Source organism: Aplysia californica, unplaced genomic scaffold (genome assembly GCF_000002075.1).
Source record: "Aplysia californica isolate F4 #8 unplaced genomic scaffold, AplCal3.0 scaffold00185, whole genome shotgun sequence".
Taxonomy (NCBI): domain Eukaryota; kingdom Metazoa; phylum Mollusca; class Gastropoda; order Aplysiida; family Aplysiidae; genus Aplysia; species Aplysia californica.
In genome coordinates this window covers 917144-941712 of record NW_004797455.1, presented here as the reverse complement: position 1 = coordinate 941712, position 24569 = coordinate 917144, and the positions used below count along the sequence as shown (strand labels likewise).

At 38.2% G+C, this 24569-nt stretch overlaps 1 protein-coding gene across 3 annotated transcripts; it reads right to left on the bottom strand.

Annotated features, from left to right (window-relative positions):
• Nucleotides 1–22800, bottom strand: LOC101858780 (regulation of nuclear pre-mRNA domain-containing protein 2). 3 transcript variants are annotated; one of them, XM_005098518.3, is made up of 12 exons: nucleotides 22648–22800; nucleotides 18065–18340; nucleotides 15444–15573; nucleotides 12638–12738; nucleotides 11111–11206; nucleotides 10607–10800; nucleotides 8337–8463; nucleotides 6946–7121; nucleotides 6354–6552; nucleotides 5872–5943; nucleotides 5430–5501; nucleotides 1–4418 (listed from the first exon to the last, which is right to left on the bottom strand). In XM_005098518.3, exons 2-12 carry the CDS (start codon nucleotides 18219–18221, stop codon nucleotides 2821–2823), a joined length of 2922 nt encoding a protein of 973 aa, XP_005098575.1. In that variant the 5' UTR covers nucleotides 18222–18340; nucleotides 22648–22800; the 3' UTR covers nucleotides 1–2820. The 3 variants fall into 3 exon arrangements, with proteins under 3 accessions (XP_005098575.1, XP_005098574.1, XP_005098576.1); XM_005098517.3 differs by having other exon boundaries at nucleotides 22659–22800; XM_005098519.3 differs by lacking the exon at nucleotides 11111–11206 and having other exon boundaries at nucleotides 22659–22800.
• Between the last annotated feature and the right edge of the window lie 1769 nt (nucleotides 22801–24569).

Here is a 24569-nt window from a genome sequence, read left to right as displayed (position 1 = left end):
AAGTATGCCCCCCCCCCCCCCAAAAAAAAAAAAGTAAACTGTGAAAACAGAGTATTTGTTGTACACCAGGCCAACAGTCTCCAACAGCCCCAAATTCAAATCACACATAAGAGTTCACTAAAATAGTAAAACACAGAACAGCTCAAGACTCTCACTCTCATTATAATGTCCCTGAAAACTCGAAAGCAGCCCACCTTCATATTCACTGACCCACTTGCTATAAAAAATAGAGGCTGACCATTTTTATGAAAGCTTTATCTTTACCTCACTAATGTATTAACTAAAACTGTGGGGTGGGGCATTTTCCAATCAAGCTTAAAACAAGGCACAGAACTAAAGGGACATGAATTTTGATTTTCTGGTCAAATCATGAGTTTGATCAATATAAAATGAATATAGAAATGGAATGCATTTATATATACACACGAGCATGCTTGTGGTTAATTATGAATGCCTTCTATGAACCTCTCCCAACTTATTCATACAACAAGTACTTGCATAAAGAAAAGACAAGATAAGAGAAAGGATAACGTATCTGAGGAAACTGCATTCTCTGAGATGTTGTGTGATAAAAATCAAGTTCAGGTAAAGACTTAAGAATACTAAGACTGTGACATCAGTGCCAACATATTTTTCACAAACATGTCTCTTCCTCTGTACTGGAGACTTCAGGTTCTCTATGACAATGTACTTGGTCATTGACTTCCACAAATTTGTTGACACAAGTACTGCCAACTTTCCTGGCAATACAAAGGTGACAAAAACAGTTGAAGGGACGTTTCATTGCCGAGACAGCATTGCTAAGGGTGCTGCTAATATCGCCTTCATTGAACCCAAGTACGCAATACCAGAATTGGAACCCTCATAAACTCTACACATGCATGACAAAAAATGAAAAGACAGAGGAAAAAAACAATACAGGAAAAAAAATATACCTTTCATTCTGCAAAATAGAATCTTGTGGTGATGAAAATGAACAATTCCCATTTCTATCATGTTACAATGAGTACAAGGACGCTACAGTCATCATCTTATGATTGACGGCCGAGAAAGTCAAATGTTCTGGACAGCAGAAAGCTGCATTTTCCACATGTCTGATTTTAAACGTTTTGAGCAAGATATGCTGCTATAACATTTTCATTTCTATGTATAAATAACTGCCATTAAGGTACAACATTTGAAAAAAAGGGGAGGGCAAGGATTGGGAAAGCAACAAAACTAGCTCTCCTTTCGTCTGTCCTCTTTCTTCCAGAGGTAGACACTTTAGATCAACACGATCATCTTTTCTCTTTAAGTGCTTTATTTTCCCCTTTAAATCTGAGATGCCGGGCACCGTCAATTACACTTTTCTGCCCCTGTTGCCTGCGAAGTAACCAATGACAGGTTAACAAGCAAATTTCATAATACTGCTGATCTTGAGATTCAGATCGAGCCCCTGATCTTATCATTGTGAGTCCTGCATGCTAACCACTAGACTTTAGACTATTTCTAGAAATGATACTAATTTATTGGCAGCAGCTTAATAGTTTCAGTTACCCTGTTAGCGTTTTCTGTTCAAATTTGGTTCAGAGAATTCACATGAACTGAGAAAATGAAAGGAGAAAAAAAAGAAAACGAATGAAACAGCCCCAAAAATTAGAGCCAACAAAATCAAAATCAGAAAATCATAGAAAATTCAGTTACCAAGCAATATCATAAAAGCTTCTTCTCAATCACCAGCATTATAATACTATCTTAGACAAATGTAATAACATAGCTGCATAGGGACAGAGGCTTCTGGACATCACACTCTTTCGATACATTTTCATTCATAAACCAGACAGACATGAAAATTATTCATCGCTCAAAATTATCTCTTGGAGATAAATATAAAAATGCTCACACCAGTGGCCTGGTTGACTTTCAATTTTACAACAAGTCAGCCAATCAGCTGTCTCCTTATCAATCAATGACAGGTGTTCTTCATAATAAAAAATTTGTTGCTCTCTCTTGAAGTGGCAATACAAAAAGTAAAGACTTAAATCGTTAATTCACACCTATCAAAAATTTAGAAGAGACAATTCAGAAAATTTTCTCAAGATGGTTCCTCTCTATACAAAAGGCCCAGATCAACGAACACAACAGCAAGAGTGTATGTGCAAGTTTTCCAGGGACCAAAATGAAAAATGACCAAACACCAACCCAAACATTAACAATCTCAGAATAATCCCTTTAACAGCTCTTACAAGGGCTTCTTTTGATGACTGAAGTAGGATCTTGACACACATGCAGCAGCAATACTACATATGTGTCCAGGTAGGTTCCAACAATGCAATTCCTGTCACAGGCAAGAAACATTGCTATGAAGTTGTGTGCTCATAGACAGGAAACACCGTGAGAACAGGTTCACCACAGGCCGTCATTTCCGGGGATATTATCCCCCCTGGAAATGATTATTTCATATGTCCAAAATGTATGCTTTTTGAAAAAGGAAAAACTGTCAATATACAATTTTTTTTTCACCAAACTTCTTGTGATTCTGTCAAACTCCGATGCTTGCATTATTGACACTACGTACTAGCCAATAATACCATGTGATACACTTTGTTCTACTGATCACGATGATATAAATATCAAACAATCGCTGAACCATGACTCTCAACAGTACTAGCTACAGTTGGTGATACGTCCCTGAGCACTTTTCATGAACTGACTCAACATTTTTCCAGTGCTCAAGTATGAAAATCTGAAAGAATGTGACTATCATTTCACACAAGAAAGCTCACCGTAGTCAATAATTGGTGTCGCTTAGCATAATGAGGAACAAAGTGACAAGGAAGGTCAATATTTCCTGAAACTAGGCCTGCGCGGAGGCTCCATGTGCTGTGGCCCGCTAGCGTACGACCCAAAACGACCCTGGTTGAATTGTTGGAACATAGCGTCGCGATAGGCTTGGGTGTAAGCCTCCACTGGATCTCTGAACTCTTTTGATCCACGTTCGTTTCTGTTCATAGGTTTCCTGCTTCCATAGTCTCTGTCTTCAAGCTGGTCATGCTTTCTATCGTCATAGCGGTCATCCCTATATTTATCGTCAAACTTGTCGCCTTTATCCCGACCTCTGCTGCCTGAGCGAGAATCCACCCTCTTGACAACACTCCCAACATTCTTACTGTCATTTCCAGAGTCGGAAATTCTGGAATCTTCATCATCACTGTAGTTGCTGCGCTTGTGCTTTTTCTTCTTCTTATGCCGATGTGATCTTTCCTTTTCTCGTGACCTCGACCGTGACCTTGACTTGTGAGAGGATTTTCGAGACCTCGAGGACCATGACGGCGCATCTTCCATGACAGTATCTTCGTCTATCATGTCCTCCTCGTCCAGATCATCCTGCACGGTTAGGGTCATTAAGTTGGGTCGCTCAGGGTTGGGCACAAACACATGAGACTTGAGCGAGCTCTGAGCTGACGTCTTCTGCTTTAGTTTCTGAGCAAATTCTGCTTTTGCCTCCCCACCAAGTTCCCCTCCCACAGGTCCCACCTCCCTATCTTCATCCTCGTCACTGACAATATCCATGGCATCTGGATCCATAACGGATGTGGACGGCTTGGGAACTGACGGTGACTTAGAACCCGACTTTGACTCAAAGCTGTCTGCAGGAACCAGCTCCTTTAGGACAGAGTTGTGTGCTGACCGTCCACCCCCCAGCAGATCTGAACCTGGACTCACACCTGACTCGGGCCAGTTTTCTTTCTGTCCCGGAGATGTCTGCTGAAAGCCAGGGGGCGGGTTTGAGAAATCTGGAGTAGCAAGTCCAGCAGTGAGCGTGAAAGGGGGAGGAGGCGGTGGAGGCATGGTGAGGCTCATGCTCATGCCTATGGGGGGAGGAACCGGCATTGGTATGGGAGGAGGGACCATTGTTGGGGTCCTCGGGGGGAACTGGGTGGGTGATGTCGGCTGTGCTGGAGAGTAGCCCAAGGGAGATGACGGGTGAGAGGGCGAGGTGTTCACTTCGTTTGATTTCGACTTCCAGGACGCCCAGGATTGCGAGCCCGTGTCAACGTCCCTGGAGGAATCCCGGTCCAGGGTCGTCGCAGATTTGCCAACATTGGACAATAATGTCAAACTATCCAAGAAACTTGGAGTCCCACTCTTTGTCGTTGGGTTTTTCTGTGTTTGAGAAATCAGCCGAGACAAGAAATCAATGGGGTTCTCTTTCTTGGGAGGAGTATTTCTCTTGGGTGGAGACGCAGCGTGCTCATCCTGTACGGGAGTGGTGGGGGTCTCATCATCTAGGGGAGTTGTTCCCCCTTCATCATCCAGCTTGAAGGACTTACTGTTGGAGGACGCCAGGCGAGGCGTGTACACTGGTGGGTTGGACGATTCTGACTGGTTGTTCCGGTCAAAGAAACTTGCCAAACGGGATTCAAAGCTGGCACTCGCTGTGGAAAATGTGGAATAAATATCAAGGAAGCTGACTAAAAAAACTTGAAAAGTTCTTTCTAATCCAAGAAGAATAGTTTTAATTTTAACTCATAAGAATATTCTCCAATCTTCTACAATTACCAAATATTTATAAAATATTTTCAGGATATTGCTTCCATCCCTCTTGACTTTCCTTTCATAACCCTAGACTTCAGAGCTACACTCTGAGGGTAGAGAGGGTTATTCTCTCTCCTAGTATAGATGATAATGTAGTATAGCTGAGGTTCGCATAATCCCACAGACAGCATAAATTTGACCATCTTCTAAAATCAAAGGTATTGTTGTGTAATTTTGATTAGAAAATATCAATACTGTGATAAGGCTTCACACTATGACACAAAACTGAACGCTAGTAAACAGAAATCTCTGCCTGTTTGAGCAATATTGAAAGCTGACCACATTTTCCATTGTGAAAAAATGTGCCATAATACTGCAGAGCAAAAGAAAAGATATAATGTACTTTACTGATCTTCCAATGGTTGAAATATACACAGAGCTTGCATGAGCTGCTATCACACAGAAAATAGATACACAGCATCATACCAACACAGTCACATAAACACGAACACACAAACATGTATACATAAAGACACACTTTCCACGACCAAAGCACAACTGTATCCACCAAAGGCAACACAGCCCGTGGGCTCAATGAAAACAAATAAGCCGAAAGCTTGGCAGCTCAGTTTGAAACGGGCTAAAACAAGTCACAGAGGAGAAAAGATGTAGTCTCAACAAAGCAAACTAAGATGCTCTTAAAAAGCTCCTTCAGATACACAGAGAACAGTAGGCCTATCATCATGGAAAACAATTCAGAAGAATCTGTCCCATGGGGAATCAATTAATGGAACCAAACTGACTAGTTGTTTGAATCCAAACACATTCCAAGAAATTGCATGGCTCAACAAAAGCCCTAAAGGTTTTCATATACCTTATTATAATCAATATGTAGCAAGAGAGCAACTCACTTGTTTCTGAACCTCCCAAGTTCAGGTCTGGAGGAGACCCCTCAGGTGATGGTGCTTCAAGAGGCGGTGATTCTGCAAACAAAAAGGTAGCAAAAATTTACCCACAGATATGATAAAATTCTCTTATTCGTTTGAAGTTTATTAACAAAACAAACGTACAACATACATCATCAACACTTGTCAAAAGAATGGTTCTTTCCAAAATGGCTACTAACTGACTGAAACGCACCATGCATGGGACAAAAGTTTTAAATATAGGGTAAAGATAAGGTATTTGTGCTTTTTGAGGAAAGGAACTTTCACAAGAATTATTTTGTACTTTGCCTCCAGCTCTAAATTCAAGTTATACAACAGGAGTCACCAAAAAAGGTAAAGTGTAGAAGCAACAGATCAAAAAATCAAGACATGGGCAAAACACAAACATTAGCTACAATTTTCATACCTTGAAATGTGTTGTCATCATTTAAAGAGTGACCCACACCAGTGACCCCATCAGCACCATTGTAATTCCAAGCTGGGAACAACAAATTCACAACATCATTATCTACTTTACAAATAAAAACAAGTGCAAGTCCCTGTGTGTGAGTATAAACAAATTTAAATGACAGCAGCAGATGACTGAAAAACTGACATAATTATTACCAATAAACAAGTATGCTCAAGTCAAAATTTCATCTTTTTAAGACACTTACAGCAATAAAACTTTTGTCCAGAGATAAAAGACAGTAGTTTTGCCTTTGCCTGTCTAAAGATGATGCTGTCTCAGTACCATCTTTCCACCAAACAATACAAACAAAAAAAGCACCAACATGAACTTGAGACCACAGTAACCAGGCAATGAACCTTTTCACAATGTATAGAAACCCAATCTTATTTCTTTCAAAGACATGGGAATTGATAAGAGAAAAATAAAACAAGTCCTACCATCCAGAGGATAGTCCATTGAGGGCCTGGCAGGATTATAACCATAGCTGGAAGTTCCAACATGAGGTGGAGTGTTGCCCGGGGATGGGGCGTTGATGTCTGGAGATGGGATGGGACTGTCTGGTTCTGGCATGCTTTTCTTCAGCTCGTCCAGCCTTTTTTTCATATTGTTTATTCTGGCACCAAAGTTCTTGTACGCCTGAGGACACAAATAGAAATTCAGTGTTTTGCATCTTTTGAGATATTTTTCTGAACGAAAAGAAGAAAAAATATATAATTAATTTCAGTTTTATCAGCAAATCATAATAGGTTCATATAGCACTCAAATTGCCAAACGACAATTTTGTCTCATAACAGAACAAGAAGACAAAACTGAAAAACAGAGAATATGCTGTGCCCTAATTGAAATTTTAAAGCACAAATATTTGGTGCTGCAATTATACAAATACCCACAATCCTTTAATAAGTAACAGTATTTTTGTAACCAGGTATACATATGAACGTGACACATAACTTTAAACACTTCAAGCTGTACTGATAATTATAATTCAAAGGATACAACAGACATCCTATATCACAAGCTTTTACTCACATTGGCCACAATTTTGGCTTCCCTGTACTGCTCCTCGTAAAATGTCTCGCTTGTCTGCAAAGTGTCCAACAATGCTCGCTGATCCTCAAGATGCTGGGCTTGCCTTTTCACTAGATCCTCCAGCTTCATGCAAGAGTCCTCAAAATGACTGGAGAAATCATTTCCATGTGCTCTGTCTGTGAAAAAGGAAATTAATTTAAAAAGCACTGCAAGTTTTAGAGAAGTCAAGAATGCTGAGCAAATACAGTTAAATTCCAACAGATCTTCTCTCTTTTGATCTGAAAATGCACACATGCTGTAGTAAGGGACTCAAAAGATGCTATAATTAACCCTTTGTTTTATACCTGAGTCAGTTTAGCTTGCCCTTGACATGGCTCACTCGTTTATAGTCATAACAAAAGTCTATGGAACTCCAGCAAATCCATTTTATCTATGATCAGACCGTATATTGATTGGATGGAGCATTCATTTCCACTCAGTGTGGTGTTATTTTTTGCTAATTCGTTAAAAAGGGGAAGCGTTATAAGTTATAGGATAGTTTGTGGTGCTGAAAGGTTAGATGATAAAATTGCTTCCGTACAAAAGTGAAATAACACTCCTGAAATCAAAGGGTTCATTACAAAAGCTATAAAATTGTACTTAATAGCTCAGCATAGCCTATATCCACAGAGAATACTATCGAAGAATTAATGCACTTTGTCATTTTTCCACAGGAGTGAACACAAACATACAAGAATTTTACATAGAAGACATGCCCAGGAGAAAAGAAGGAAAAAAGAAGGGAAGACCCCCCAAAAATGTGTCTACTAATAATAGCTTTAAATAGCAAAGTTAATGAGTGTATAGCATCTATCTCTCTAGTTGGAGCATCAATGACAAAACACAATGAAAAATGGAGAAAAAAAAAGACAAGAAAGACATGCTTGCCACAGACACGGATTAAAATACAGTACTCAACCGTTTCAATTTTTCATTAAAAACATTACATGCTACATGCTATTGAAAGTAATGAAAGCTACAAAAATGCTAACAGCGTTGTCAAACGGTATTTAGAAAAAAGAGTGAGTGGGTTTAACGCCCCCATTAACACTATGTGGTGACTTGAGAGGGAGTGACCTCTAAATTTAAAGTCCATCTCTGTGAGGACCCAGCCAAAAGGGATGAGAGCCTTGAAAACTCAATAAAGCATTAAAAAAAACTCAACTTTGGATTTGAACCAAAGCCATAAGCTCATAGAGCACCCAGAGACTGACTTTCAACCTCAGATCGCGATCCCAGTGCACTGAGGTCACGATATTGTGACACAGGGAGGAGATTATAGAACTCATGATTTCCCCAGTAGATAGTTCAAGGGAAACAAAAATGGAAAAATGCCAGACAGATCCCCTTACCTTTCAGGTGTTTGATCGCTTCAATACTTGATGCATCCAGTCTCAGGTGAGACAGCTGACTAACTTTCATCTGTATCTCAGACTTCTGGCGCTGGAAAGCTGTTATTTGGTCTATCATCTCGTGAGGCTGAGGAGTAAAAAAAAAATTATTAAAAGAAATTCCCCTCAGGCTGAATATAATCTTTCAAATGAAATCATATATCTGTTCATTATATCATTAAAATAAATCCCCCCAAAATCACATTTCTAGTTCTGGGCTTCTCTTTGTGAATATGAGAATATAGAAATAGAGTAAGAAAGGTTCACAAAACACTTCCCACATTCAACTAAACCTATCTGATCATATAGCAACCTGGTCCTTCCAAGAGTAGCAAAACAAAAGGTAACTAACAACACTATATATTAAACAAAAACTCATAATAAAACACTTTAAAGGCACACACAACTAAAGCCACCAATATTAAGTTAATCAATCTCCTTTGAATCTATTACTACTTAAAGTCTTTAGTTTTGTTTAGTAAGAGTTTTATAGCACTTGCAACACAATAAGGTCATATAAGTGCCGAAGATTCAAGGTATTACAAGAGAGTAATAAACACAAAAGAGGAGAGATCAGGATGATAGATGATGTTTGATAGGAAAGAAGGAGCAGACCACACCAGAGCACCCACCTACAGGTGTCAGAGTAGATAACATAAAAATATTTAAAATAATAATAACAAAACACATCTTTTTGTTGGTGCTTGCTCCCCATCATATGGGCCTACCCTTGTTTAGTTTTGGGTTGTTGTTGTTTTTTGCATGAGTATACAATTAGGAAATGTCTCATTTGCATTGCAGATGCATACACTCTGATAAGCCAGACCTGCCACTCTATGAAATCTAAAAATCAGGATCTGGTGAAAAAAATAGGGATCAATGGCAAATCAGTCATGAAGGCCTTTTGGGGTGGGGTGGGGTGGGTTCCCGGTTCACTTTTTGTGAGGCAAGCATGCAAGACAAAACTTTTGCCGGAACAAATTAATATTTGGGCTTCAAAGTAGAGGAATTTAACTGAAAGAGAGCATGTACTCCAGTCAAGAGTTGGCTAGACTGGGGGAACGCATGTTACAGAGATGCTGAAACTCTTGCAAGTCTTGAAAACAGCTTACACGTAACTAGAATCACCCATACAATAGGCACGCGTTTTCATACAGGAACAAGGTTTGACTTCCATCATGTGTACACTCAAGGCATCCCCAATCGCGCCATCCTGCACAGACCTCAGTTCCAATCAAATTTAAAATTTGGTTCCAAAGTTGTTTATTTTTTTCCTTTCCTAGTTCCTTTATCCTGAATAAGTAATGTAGGCCTACCACATCAAGCACTTCAAGCCCAAGAGTCTATCTCCCCCTCGTCCCACACTGGTAAGTCCCAAAAGACACTTCGACCAATTTGATCAGCAAGAATGAACTTTGTTGACCCCGACAATTGACAGTCCCCGACATATGCTCTACTCACACAAGGTCATGTCATGAGATGCAAACGCAGGTTAAAAAGTTTTACGGACAGGTCTGATGACGGGCCCGACTAACCAGAACTCTGGCGAAGCTTGCTTTTAAAGCAACAGCAGAACAACAAATAATATTGATTATTTGTAGACCTATGTCATAATTGTTACAGTCATCAGGTCATAAACTAGAGAATTCCGGGTAACAAAAACGAATGTAGATCTTGAGAGTAACTAAGTCGGTATTCCAAATCGATATATATTACATCAAATTTAGTTGGGATTTTTCAAAGTGTGCGAGTCAACTACTAGATACTCCATTGATGTTTTAGAACATAGTGTTCCAAATTCCTGTTGATAAAAAAGTCCAAATATTTAAAAAATCGGGATATCCCGATCAAATCGGGATGAGTGGGAGGTGTCTGAATAAGCGTATACACTGCACATAATTATTTAAAATCATATTTAAAAGACACCTTGTACCTACACAAGATGACTGCAGTTCAGAAAAGCCATCACATTTTGAGGTTAAGTGATCACTACAAAGAGATTGAAGTGCTGAAATATGTGCTATGAAACCCTTGAAGCTACAAGACTACATGGCTTTTTGATTGCAGTTTGCCAGATAGTGATTTCTTAACCTCTATTTTTCCCTGTAACGTGAAATGGCAAACTACAACAAGAGAAATGTATTTCTGATCTGACACAAATGTTGATGGGGTTGCAAAAAACAAGGCAATCCAACACAAAAAGAAAACCACATAAAATCAAAGCAACTCACCTTAAACTCTGCGAGAATGCGTGCACTCTCCTCTGCGTCTCGTTCTGTCATACTGTCGTTAGCCTGAGCTTCTGCAGGAGGCTCTTTGGCAGTCTGGTCAACATATGGGGTTCCTGGAGGGCTGACAGGCCCATTATCAGGCTTCTCATCTACAGACACATGGACTTTTTTAGAGTCCTTCACAGCTCGACCATCTGAAATAATAAGCAAAGAATACTCACTACTTCACACTTTCAGTATGTTTCCTCCATTACAGATGGCAAAATCAAAGGGGAACAAAACTTCTAAAAGGAAGTAAATCTTTTCCATTCAATACTCCGATCAGGATTATATATTTTACTTTCCTGGACAAGCGGTCATCTGAGTTTGCACCCTTTGACTTGAGATCTGAATTACAAAAGACAAATAAATGAACTTGAGCTACTCTATCGCCCATGCATTCAAGCAGCACACATGGGCCACAGAGGTACCCAGCTGATACATGGGTCTCAGTCACACCAATACCTTCTTTAATCTTAGGCAATGTCAAGGCATGTTTGCCATGCCTAGCTGCTTTTCTGTCTTTCTTCTTATGTGCTTTAGACGTGGCAGTTCCTCCATCTGAGGGACACAAGGGGAACAGCAAATACTCATGTGACCGATAAAAAACATGGCATAAAGTCAAACATGAAGGCAAACTCTGCCCCTGTACATATAGAAATAGAACCCCCCCCCCCCCCCCCCGAAAAAAGCAACATCAAACAAATCTTACAAAGCCACAATCACAGCCAAAAACATTCTGCTCCATCAATGGCTATGTTGAAAACATTAACACGAAATACAATCAGAAATAAAATAAAATGATGAACAAGGAACCCTTTGATTTCAAATTTTTTAGAATATCCTCTCCTCTCAAAATACAAAAAACCACCCAACAAAAAACAAAACAAAAAAGAAACACCCACAGAAATAACAACATGTACAATTCTCAGAGTGTACAAATGTACAGTGACGTTGGCAGACAACATAAATCTATGGTGGGTAAGCCACAGGTCATAGACTGAATGTAACAAATTCAAACTGCTTATCAGAGCTTCAGGAAAATCTCATCTCCATCCATGCAGCTCTCTTAACTCTTTTTATCCTAGCCGTACCCCCACGGACTCTGTACCCGTCCTGGGGCTGCCGCGCCATATGAGTCGGAAGTCAGTGCGTATAGTTCAAAGTGCTATATTTCTTACTTATACTCTAAGGTTTTAAAGGAAATTTGGCAGTTATGTTAGAAATTGAATGTAGTTTTTGTAAATGTATGTGGTTAGGAAATACACCAATAGCACAATGTAGATTTTGAGGTGTATTCCACCCTCGAACTTGACCCTGATTGCCGCGCCCACGACGTCCCACTGGATTTTATAGATCTAGATCTAGCTCTACCCATCGAACACGAATTCCAGTACTGACCCCTTCACCATGATCTGAATCGCTATTAGATGAGTCTAAGTCATGTTTCTTATCATCCACAACGGAATTTACGGCACTTATTTCAGAGTCACTATCATCAAATTAGTATCATTCCCCCTCACAACCCAGCGCAACTTTAAAAAGTACTTCGTCGGTCGTGAATGTGCGTTTTCGAGACATCTTTCAAGCTTCTACACCCATCAAAAACAAAGAAACCACTGTTCATTGAAAAATTAAAATATTCACACAGAGCTAGCATCGCCGTATTTGCGTATTTTGGTAATTACAAGCAGAACTAGCTTCTTTGACGAGACCGTATCGTTGTTCCGAGAATACTCGTAGCCCGGACTGGTTCTCGTTACGAGTATACTCGTGGCCCGGATGAAAAGAGTTAAAGCATAATGGCCCCTGAGGGTGACAAGTTCCTACAACTGTGTACCTTCCTCCTGTACACAACCTCCATCACTCACAGTTTACATCCCTAATGAAAGAAATAAAATGGGTTCACAGCATACATAGGCGTAAACACTCTACACAAAGATACAAAGAAATCTGAAAAAGCAGATAGGACCCAAAGATACTGAGACTTACTTAGAATAGCCTGCAACTGTTTGATGAAAGTTCCATCATACACTCCTCTTTCTTCCCAAATGTTGAATATTCTTTCCACTTTGCCTTTCACTGAGACATCCCTGCAACAAAAGATAAACGCAAATGATGCACATTCTCTCCAAAACATCATAAACCATCCACAAAATAAAATGAATATCCACTTCATATTACAATTTTTCATTGGAAAGCACAATTTTTACGAGCTATTTTAAAACTTCCTTCAGTTAGTTGCATTGTACACGACAGGCCTACGGGTTAAAAAAACAAAACGACCTGTTATGAAGTTAATTAAAAAACGACATTCAAATTTAACTCATTCGCTACGTATTATTTTCGGCTTGTGGACAAATTTTTTTCGGGAGGGCGAATGAGATGATGACTAGTGGACAGTTAAAAGGTCTTTGGTTTTTTGTAAAGTGTTTTACGGCGCTCGCAACTGTATAGGTCATATGAGCGCGCGGGACACTCCTAGTATTTTCAGTTGGTAGGAAATTTTGAATTTTGCCCATGTGGCGGCCGAAGCCTACTCTTATCGATTTTAGACCACCAAGGGATCTTTAACGTGCGCAACTTGCACACGGGCCCTCCGAGATTTTTTGCCCTTGTCCGAGAAGGCTAGGTGTAGATCTTTCCTACCAGAAGATCAGGGGTGTGGCAGAAAGACAGCAGTAAGGAGAAGCCAAGGAGTAGCAGTAGAAAGGCTGCAGAAAGAGTCAGGAGCCCAGAGGAGGGGGCAAAGGAGGTGAGGGGGTGGGGGCAGAAAGTGGAATTGAAAGCAGACAACGGGACATTGCTAGAGAGCAGGAAAGGAGGTGAAAGGAGACAATTTTAGAGAAGAAAATTTTTCGGTCGCTACCCGGATTCGAACCCGGATTCGAACCCGGGACCTTTGAATGAGAGGCCAACACCTTAACCTCTAGGCCACGAGAGCCCCCAAGGTCTTTGGGGCCACAAATTCAAATAAATATCAACGTATTATATACCAATATTTTCAGTATGGTTTGTAGAATACATCTGTAATGTTTATTTACGTATTTTTCAACTTTGTGGTTCTTTTAAGACACGATTATGCAACACAATTTTGATTGGATGCAGATACAATTTGAAAATAAAAAATTAATCTTTTGTGAAACTCAAAAAATTTGTTTGCACCTAGTCAAATGATACATCAAAATAACCATAAAAGAATATAGAACTGGAAAATATTGAAAAGTTTGCAGTTATTTACCTACATTCCATAATATTTGTACATTTTGAACATAACATCTGATACTGAAAAAAACCCAACATTTTTTATAATCTTGAAAAATGATCACAAACAGAAAAAACCCCCACTTGTATCTTATATGGAATTATTCAGAATTGCATTTGGAATAAACCTATACATGTCTTGAGTGGCACTTTTTGTGTAATTTCATCAAAAAGTAGTTATTTTGGGGAGAAAAAATATTTTGACAATTTAGATCTAGACTCAAAAAGATTGATTTCTCAATAATAGTGCATTGGCAATATGAGTCCAATCGTATTAATATTATAAAAAAGAGTTCTACATTTCTTTAGTGGGCAAAATAATGATAGATTTTGTAGTGTAATATTAGTAAGACTGGTGTCCGGGCTATAATTTTGGCATCGTGATAAAACAAAGTCGAATAAACTACGAAATTGCGTTTCAAAACTGCATCTAAATTTTTTATTTTCAGTGGAAATGCTTGACCCGGAAGTCAACATTATATTATGACCTTTATTTTAACATGGATATGAGGATTGGAATAGAATCTAAGCTAAAATTGAAGATCGGTTCTCGAGCCGCCGGGGGCGGCTTAGCGTACTGACGGCACTTTAGCCACGCCGTCCCCCACGGCTCGGCGTAGCGAATGAGTTAAAAGTGATGCAACGTTTCTACACATTGCAATCCTCAGAACTTGACCATCTTAACCATCTTGTTATAAGTATTCCTATGACCTTAGAGCATGCATCTGAATACCATTAAGTTACAATCAGAATACTGAGTATGTATCTAGCTTAACATTATCATTGTTTATACTTAAGCAAATCAAAATACTTTGACAGCTACTAATCTAGCAACACCAACACATTTAGAAACAAAAGATAGATCAAACCTTGACTTGCCTTCTAGCCTATGACACAAAGAAATGCTTATATAACTCCGCTGATACAAAAAGCAAAATATTTAATCTAACACCAAAACTGGTCATTACGGGCAATATTTGCTCTAAACAATCTTAGCTGACTTTTTCTCAAGTACTGTACCCACACAGTTTGCGTTGAGTCTTCACAAAACAAAGAAACAAGAGACTCCAATCAGCAAAAAAACCCATTCCTAAGTTTTTGTCTAAAGTGTTCACCAACTTCTTTCTCTACACAAAAAAGGCATTTTACCTTAACAATCACGACTGATTTCTTTAATAAAGAAGGAATGTAAAAAAGCCACAAACCATCTCTCCATTCCTCTTACTTCATAAGACAAAACAGGTCACCGTTTGCATACTTTAACCAAGACTTTGAAAGCTTTCCCAGGGAAAAAAATATACCACTTTTCAGGGGAATGGAAAACTATAAACTGTTAAACTAGCACCTTACAAGAGAAGGGGAAAAAAGAAAATCTGATATTCAGCATGTTTATAACTTAATGTTGACCATTTTTAATGTGTGATGAATACAATGTCCGATGAGAGAAAAAAAGAGAGGAACGATTCCACTCTTAAACACTCCCCAACCCCCACCCAGTGAAACAGTGATTTGACTAAGTATAAAAACTAAATACCTGACAAGAGCAGCAGCTTCCCTCAGGTGCTCTTTGAATGTTGAATTATAGATAAATGCCTTCTTTTTCTTGCAGGTCTGCACAACATCATTGCACAGATAAAACAGCGTCAGACGGTGCGAAGGATGAACTGAAAGAGAACATTTGAAAAATCGGACGATAATTAATTTGTCTCAAATACTATACAATGATGTAAAAATCAGCAATTTCAACGACCAAATGGAAGTAAATAACATCTCCCCTGTGTGCATCAAATCAATACTTTAAAATAGCTTTTCACTTGAAGCAGTCCAACAAAAAGGCTGGCCAAATAAAAGCATTTAACTTTCTCTCAGATCATATGTGAGGCATCATGGTGAAATCAGGCAAACGTCAAAAAGATGAAACCAAAGAAATCTGCCTTTTTTTTGGCTGATGGGCAATTTTTTTCTTTTTTTCCCCCTTGGCTCAACCTCTGTTAAGTCCATACAAAAACACATTTCCATGTGAAATTTACTTTAAAAAAACATTTATTAAAGGCACAGAATATGTCATTTTTCAGTTTTCAAAGACTCTTTAGCTATTGGAGTTACCAAACTTTGGCGGCCATTTTCTCGCTAATTTCGCCACTGAAACCAGGTGACCTCACTTCCTTTAATCACAAATATCTTGAGTTCTATCCAAGATAAAAGGATATTTATTCCACCATTAGAAGCAAGGCAAATAAATAAGCTTTCCGATGATACCAATAACTCCTCATAAAAATAGATGAGCGCCTCATTCTACAGCGTCGTAATACACATATGCAATTTATGTGAAAAATGGGACACCTAACCAGTAAAATGAAGTGTAACCTGCATCAGCAATGTCTTTAAGATGGTCTAAATAAAAAAAGGTAATGGAACCTGCAACACGGAAAGTGTTAATAGAGGTTATTCTTCAAATACACACATTTGTGCACCAATTTCATAGTCATTTTCTCTTGACACAGCAAGAAAAATGGCTGCATAACGATAACATATCCTGTAAAAAAAAAAAAGGCAAAAAATTTACTAATCCAGGATTAGAATTTAAAAAAAACAACAAATCAGTCATGTAAACTGACAAATAAAGTGCCAAAGACCAATCAAAAAATTAGTCAGACATGATAATATTAATTTTCTGTTTTTTATTCTTCGTACCCATCTAAGACTTACAAGTCAAATGTAGGCCAATTGTTGACTTTTTTATAAAGATAATGGCGAGTTAGACTACAACAGTCCCACTTCTCGAAGCAATAATATAAATTACTAAAAATAAGAAATTTAGGGAATTTTGCAAGACACAGTGGAAACAAGAAGCAGACCATACTTACTCATAATCATAATGCAACTAAAAAAATTGTTTTTTTTAATAACCTCTTTGTTACTAGACAACAGTGCTTCATTTCAGAGTTTCTCTTAGTTATGCTGACCAGTCTTTTTAGCTTTAGTACAGTCAAACCTGCCCTGACGGCCACCTCTATAAAAGACGGTCACCTGTACAAACGGCCACTTTCCATTTCCCCCCTTGCGTTTTTTCTATATTATTTAACTGTGTAAAACAGGCACCTGTCCAACGCGGTCGCGGCCACCATATTTTAACACACAACCCCTATCACGCTAAGCAATAACACCTGTCTTAGACGGCCACCTTAGTGACTCCATTACGTTTTGTCATAAATTGTGCATTGGCCCCTGGCGTTGTGGGCGAGCCGTCATAATTCAATCACTTGTCGTTGTTGTTGGGTAGTCCCTCCAATCGATCATGTTGCGTAGGCCCCTCCCACTGTTGACCAATAGTTACTGATTTTCAGCTGCTGGCAAGGTAACCGTGTGATCCCTCATAACCCAAAGCCCCGCCCAGAACTCATACACAAATCGCAAGTGAGATGAGTGGTCACTGTTTACCCAGTCTGTAACAAAGTAACAAAGAACGTCAACATGAACTTGCGAAAGAAGCGTCGCTCGTTCTCCGAGTGGTGGCAACCCATGTGTTTGTTTTAACATGGCACTCGGTCTTTGTCGTCAGAAACATTTCGTTTTATTATCACCATTGCGCAAAATCAGAAATTTTTTTTTTTTTAAATTACAAACAAAATACAAACCAACAACATCAACAACAATGCGGCCACTTTCGATAGGGACCTCAGATGGGAATGGTTTGTTTTCTTCATCTTGCTTGATCAGTCCTGCCTAAGTCGGCCACCCGTCTTACGGACACTTTTCTCCTTGACAATGGGTGGCCGTCTTACACAGGTTTGACTGTATATCCATTTGTTTAGAATTTATCCAGTGTTTGCGGGGAGGTCTCTAAGGGTTGGGCTTAAAACTACCAGCTAGCTGCAATTAATTAAAAATAATTCACAACAATCATTGATAGGCTTGTATTTCATCCTTATATGGGAATGCAAGAAACTCATTTGTATTTCACAATCCTTACTGCCACACACATCTGGAATTAAGATTTTTCTTTACGGATCCTTTTCTAATATTATGAACCATTGGGTCATTTAACACATAATGCTTTTAGAAATCTTAAGATTTTAAAGTTTAGTAAACAAGATTATTATAGAATATATTATAACAAATGCAATAAATTGAAAGAGTAAAAAAAAAACTCACCAGTTTTCTTCAAAACTTTCATCCATAGCTCAACAATCTTTCCATGATGAGATTTGTGATGGATGATCCACAATGACAAACTTTGAATGCTGTCTTGTGTGTTGTTAACAGTTTTCAACTTTTTTTCAACACTATCTTCATTTAGTGCTGATGCCATTTTCAGAAATTGCTTCTGAGATTACAGTTTTGGTTCCAGATGATAAAAACGTTAAGAATCATCCACGCTTACAACCAGTCCTCTTTGTACTTGTACAAGGAGTCAGGATCATCAGTTTACTGTAAAAGAAAATAATAAGTGCTTCAGTAATAATTATATTGTACATCTCAAGTCAATGCTGTTGTTGGGAAAAAACTCCACACTACATGCTGTCATTCTATTCACACCTGGAACAAAAGCTTTCAAATTGACAATTGACTGACTGTAACATTTTAATAACTCAATATAAGACTATCAATTTGTTACGACTGACTAAATTTTCCTTTGAATTCCTACGAAGACCGAACTGGCCATTTACTCAAACGGAAAACACGAAGTGAACAAACTTAAACGCTGTCAGTTGGCTCTCATAGTCTCGAGGTACAATGTTTGCCTCTCAACCAAAGCGATGAAAGAATTTTCTTTCCGTAAATTTACTCCTTTCACCTCCTTTGATGTCATCTGCTTTAATCTCCACTTTTTTACACCCCCCCCCTCCCCCCTGCCCCTTCCCTCCTCTCTCCATTATTCCTAACTAAAAGTTACCATTTAGGCAAAGTTTAATCAAACCCTGGACCATAATCATACGGCCGTCTCCATTTAAATGTATGCCAAACAAAGGCATGCTCTGCTCAAATGCATGCTTGCTGATATAATGGATGCTTATACTATAATACTATAATTTATGCATAAAAACGCAGTCACTTTCTCAAATGCATGCTTAGAATGTGTAACACATTGACAGGTAAAGCTTGACAAAGAAAATTTTCGCCATAACCTAGAAAGCTTGCACTATAATAACAAAAACAGGATATTTGGTGAGGCTGCTCATCATGCATCATAAAGAAAGTGATGGCCAGCGTGGAGCCCTGTGCGCCTACAATTGATCATCTTGTAGGAGCTTGCCGTGATTGTTTTGCTCAACAGTAACAGTTCTTCTTGTCACTATCTCTCATTACTATACAACTAGTCACACAGGCACAACAGAGAGTAAAAACACAGAGGTTGTAAATAAAGCACCACCAATGGACGTTTCTGGTTAAAATTTTTGAGTACTGAATGACGATAGAAATACCACATAACAATAGTTATATAACATCAGCTATATCTGGTGCTTGAATCTTACTTTGTTACCCAAATCGCCAAGTTCCGAAGAAAGCACTGTGCACATATATGTACTAAACATTTCACCAAAATCTTAGAAAAGTTGTCTCTGAATAGCACTCTGGGTAAATGTGTGATCCACTTTAAAGCATGCAGACAGTAAAAAACTAAAACCGCATTTATCTGATCTAATTTTATCACTACTGCAAATCTCCAATATGTTCCAAATTCACCACTGCATCTTGTTAAAAATAGTACGATCAATCCTGTGAATACTGTGATAGTGTCCAAAACGGATCAGCCATAAAAATGACTCTTTACATATTAATTTGGAGCTAATGGAAGCAGAGCAGCAAAGCAAAAGCCACATGTCCTCCTTTATTATTATATTGGAAACTATGGCTTTGCCAAGGTGAAAAAGACATATGAGCAATTGCCAAAACGTGAGACTCTCCTGAGACTCAGTGGTGCAAAAAAAATTTTCTTACCAATTTGACTCTCTTTTCTGTCAGTCACAGATTGACATTTAGTGCTCATATTCCTAGAGTATCAGAGCAAGGAGATGTACGGTTTTGGAGATATGGGTCTATTGGTTTGGCAACTACTGTATTTCTTGTATGTAACAGTGATGACAAAAACAGATAAGCAGCAAGGCAAATTATGGACTTTAAATTCCATTCGTTTAGTAAACAAACACTTTGTACACTATGAACTCCATTCATAATGGTAATATGAATGGCAAGCTTTGTAACAATGACGCAGTGCACAGAACATGTCATCATTGTTATGTACAAGAAAGGATACACATTGGACATTATCATTGACAACACATCACAATAGTGAAAGGCTGTACAAATACAGTTATCAAAGCCTCAGTACCAGAAAAACACATGTGTAAAACAATTTTTAAAATAATATGAGGCAAAAGCACAAAATCAATGGAGTTGACTTGTACATAACAGTGATGACAAACATGACTTGTACATAACAATGATGACACAATGTACAGGAAAAGACAAAAGTCTTGCCTCCAGAGATAAAAGCGCACTTTAAGAATTTTAAAAAAACCAGGAGAGGTTTCTTTTGCTTTGAAACAGATACCAGGTCATATCAAAGACAGTGGACGATCACAATTATGTGGCTAACTATGACAAACAGTACTCGTACATAACAGTGATGACAAAACATACTGGGAAAAGGTAAAATCATGCCTACAAAGAACAAATTTGCACTAAGAGATACACAGATCAAAAAAGGCGTATTTTGCTTCTAAATGAACCTTGCATGTATGAAATATATGTTGAAAACTTATTGATATTAGCAATTATGAAAAATATTACTTGTACATAACAATGATGACAATGACACAATGTATTGGAAAAAGGTATATCATACCAACAAAGAACAAATGTGTATTTTTGAGTTAGACAGATAAACAAGGACATGTTTTTTTATTTGTTTGAGTAAAGAGAGCACACATTACTTTAAAAATGTTTGCTCTTAGGACAATGTAATTTCTTGTACGTTAGTCAGTCTTGTACGGCTGCATGACGACACCCCAAACGTCATCACTGAGCACAAAAGCTAAATCTATAACCACAGAAATGATTCATCTCTCGAAGTTTGTTCACACATCACACTCTTGTTCCAGGAATCCAGTGTAAACACCGCAATTTCACTAAAATATTCAATAGAGTAGCCTAAAAACACGCAAAACAGCCCAGTACGTCACATTCAACGCAAAAATCTTGTGCGTCACCGGACGCTGAAGGCAATGACTACTTTCGTTTTTCTGTTTCCCCCGTTGCTTCCGTTGTTCTGGGGACGCGAGTAAGTGGAAGTCACTCAAGAAAACAATTATATCCAGGCACTTTTGATGACCCGTTCAAAACAAAAGTGGGCGAAATTCGGACTTCCGGCACGTCGCAAATTGACGACAATAACGGCGAATGTTAAACAGCCGACCGAAATCGTAGATCTAGGAACCCGATGTTCCTTTCGCGCATCGCGGCTTTTGAAGTATTGAATAAACGACGATAGGCAAAGAGATTTAACCAGCTACGGTGATTCTACTGAAAAATAATGGTGTTTTCTGAAACACCTAGTCCGTGACGACACGACAGACGCACAAGTAATCAGAATTGTTCGTCTATTTGCAAACAAATAAATCGATTTCTTGAGCAAGTTAACCTTTCTCAATGACAAATAACATAGGATCAAAGCACACATTAAAAAAACACACCCAAAAATACTAAATTTTGGAAATTCTTGGAAGTTTGCATTGGTGTGCTCAAAATGACACTCCAGGAATCACTAAAAAACGAACATTTTTTGGCACAAAATTTACAAACTCAAGATTGTAAAGCTGACAAGGGGTCTGAAACTGCTAATGCAGGTTCTACATCCTATATTTGACGTGTGTATACGTTTTGGAGGAATAAATACTAATGCATCACATTTTATGCACACTAATGTGAGATGTGTGTGTTTTTCCCCACGTTTTGGCAATGGCTCATATATGGACATGACCATGGTATGGTGTGCCGCGAGACAGAATTTAGGCAATGATGAAAGCTAATGTGCAACCATGAGCAGAGGGGGGACAAAGTGGGAGGGTCATGCTATGCTGTAATTATGATGGTTGTTACAACTTCACACCTGAGGCCTGAGGGCAATTCAGCTTAAGTATTGTAATGTTATCATTTGTAGGAGAGATCAGATGCCATGCAATGCAAGGTGGTTCTCAACAATTTCTTTGAAATCTTTAATAAGGCAAGGCCAAATGTAGATTACCCCTCTCTGAAACTCAAGAGCAGGTTTTTCTTGTCATCTGAGGCGTGTGCTTACAGGCCACTATAATAGTCTATAGTACTGTAGCCTACCTGACCTACGTCTCTTCTCCAGGCCCCGGGTCTAGCAGATGCCTTGCTGCTCTACTCCTAGTCTACTATTGACAACTTTTACTTACTTTTGGGCTCAGGCAGAAGATCGGCAAACATGCCTAAACCTATACTACTTGTATAGAAACACAGATCAGCAGTGAGTGTCAGAAATAGTAGCAGTGCACTAACTAGAGATTTAATAATAATTATAGAGATCTAGTGTTTTCAGTACCAAAGTACAGTTTGCAGCGTAAATAAATCATTGTATCAGTCTCAGTTCAGTGTCAGTACTGTCAGTATCATCGCAATACATGTAAAATCAGAGGCTCTACATCCAGATCTGGATCTCAACAAAAACCTCAAAAGCATAAATGCATTAAGATCTCCACAAAAACATCTACCATTCTCTAACCGGCTTGATCCAGTCACAATATTGTGACACTCGAATCCTTCCCTCCAATACATGCAGCGTAAATTTACGACTGTAATGCTCTCGCTATGCTGGCCTACAGCTATCGGGCTGCCATGTTGAACATCTCGCAAATTTACGTTCAGCGTCTTACTTTCGATATTAAACTATTTTTATTTTTCGGGTTTAGTTAAATAATTTATATGACATATATCTTTAAATGAAATAGCTGAGAAAATAAAGAATCAAAACTAAAATTTATTCTTTATTTTCAATAAAAAGATTATGTTCTTCGCTTCTTTTTGCCTATGGTTACACGTTTTTAAAGGGGTAGCCTATCCACTAGGCCTACCCTGATAACAACGAATTGTCATCCAATTTCATGTACGCTATTACTATTATACGTTATTATAAATGCAAATAGAAGAGGGAAAAGACATAGTACAAATTGACTTAAGAAAAACGCTGTATATAATGTGTCTTTGTAACTGATAGATAGCAATTTAACCTAGCAGCGAAGAAGAATTATAACTGTTGATATTTTAGCAGTCTGTTTTGTGTGACAGAATTGTTTTTACTTTTATTGTCGCCGGTACAAAGACTGGTGCAAATATTGTGGCATGAATGTCATTAGACCTCGATCTTGGCTCTTCATAAATCTTTGACGGTTAGTCTAACAGTTATAAGACTAATTGTTACGCCTGCAAATATTTACAATAATAATAATAATAATAATAATAATAATAATATAATAACAACAACAATAATAATAATAATAATAATAATAATAATAATAATAATAATAATAATAATAATAATAATAATAATGAATAATAATAATTGCATTAATGTAAGTGCTCTATCATATATGAGTTAAGCTCTGAGCACTTTACATCTATCACGCAATCACTGAAAATAGTAAATTCATTCACAAAGAATAAAATATTTCACAGAAACATTAAACAAACAAAAAAGTTCAAACCACAAAGAAAAACCATCATAGCCATACATTGATCATATATAAAGGTAAGGACAGTAGTAAAAACAAAAAATATCGGCATTTACTAACTACAACTAAGAATTAAACAAGTGAGTCTTGAGCAAGGGGCTTTGAATTTTTTTGCATCTGTGGATGACAGTTACTGACGAGATGGAACATACGGTGTTAAAAGCTCAGATATATATGATGGGGTTTAATTGTAAAGACATTTAGAATTATAGACTGTAACAGATGGTAGAAACGTTATAAAGTGTTCTTTTATCAACTACGAAAGCCAATGCAGTGCTTTAACAAATTTGATGCTGGATCTTCCTTCTTTTCTTCAGTACTTGTCTTGCGGTGTTAATGGGACTTAGCCTCGCTCACACATACATACAAACAGAAAATAGGGGCATACACACACACACACACACACACATACACACACACACACACACACACACACACACACACATACACACACACACACACACACACACACACACACACACACACACACACACACATATACATACATACATACATATACACTACTACTGTTATCGGTGTTTTTGCAGGCGCTTCTGGCCCATCTGCTGTGTTAGGCTAAACACGACGGTTGGTGTAGTTTCTGTACTTTTTGGATAGTCCATACCAAAAATAGCTATCTCAAGACAAATATCGCCCGAAAAAGACTCAAACAATAAAAAAAATAAAACAGTTTCAAGGAACTTAACTTTCAAACACACACATTTTCACGTTAACGTTTTCTGAAGCTTTGAAATCAAGTGATTGGAGAATCAATTTGTATAAAACACTTGGGATTTTTGTTTTATCTTGCACCAGCACGAGAATGCATGACTATTTTGACTCATGGGCTGGCTAAATACCTGGCATGAGATCTAGCTGTCCAGATTGGGAAAGTCATATTTTAT

Coding starts and splice junctions, on each gene's coding strand:
- LOC101858780 (XM_005098518.3), bottom strand. CDS start 18,221: ATGGCATCAGCACTAAATGAAGATAGTGTTGAAAAAAAGTTGAAAACT. Junction 11,207..12,637: donor ACAGTTGCAGGCTATTCTAA/GTAAGTCTCAGT, acceptor TGTGTCCCTCAG/ATGGAGGAACTGCCACGTCT. Junction 5,944..6,353: donor AATGGACTATCCTCTGGATG/GTAGGACTTGTT, acceptor TGTTGTTCCCAG/CTTGGAATTACAATGGTGCT.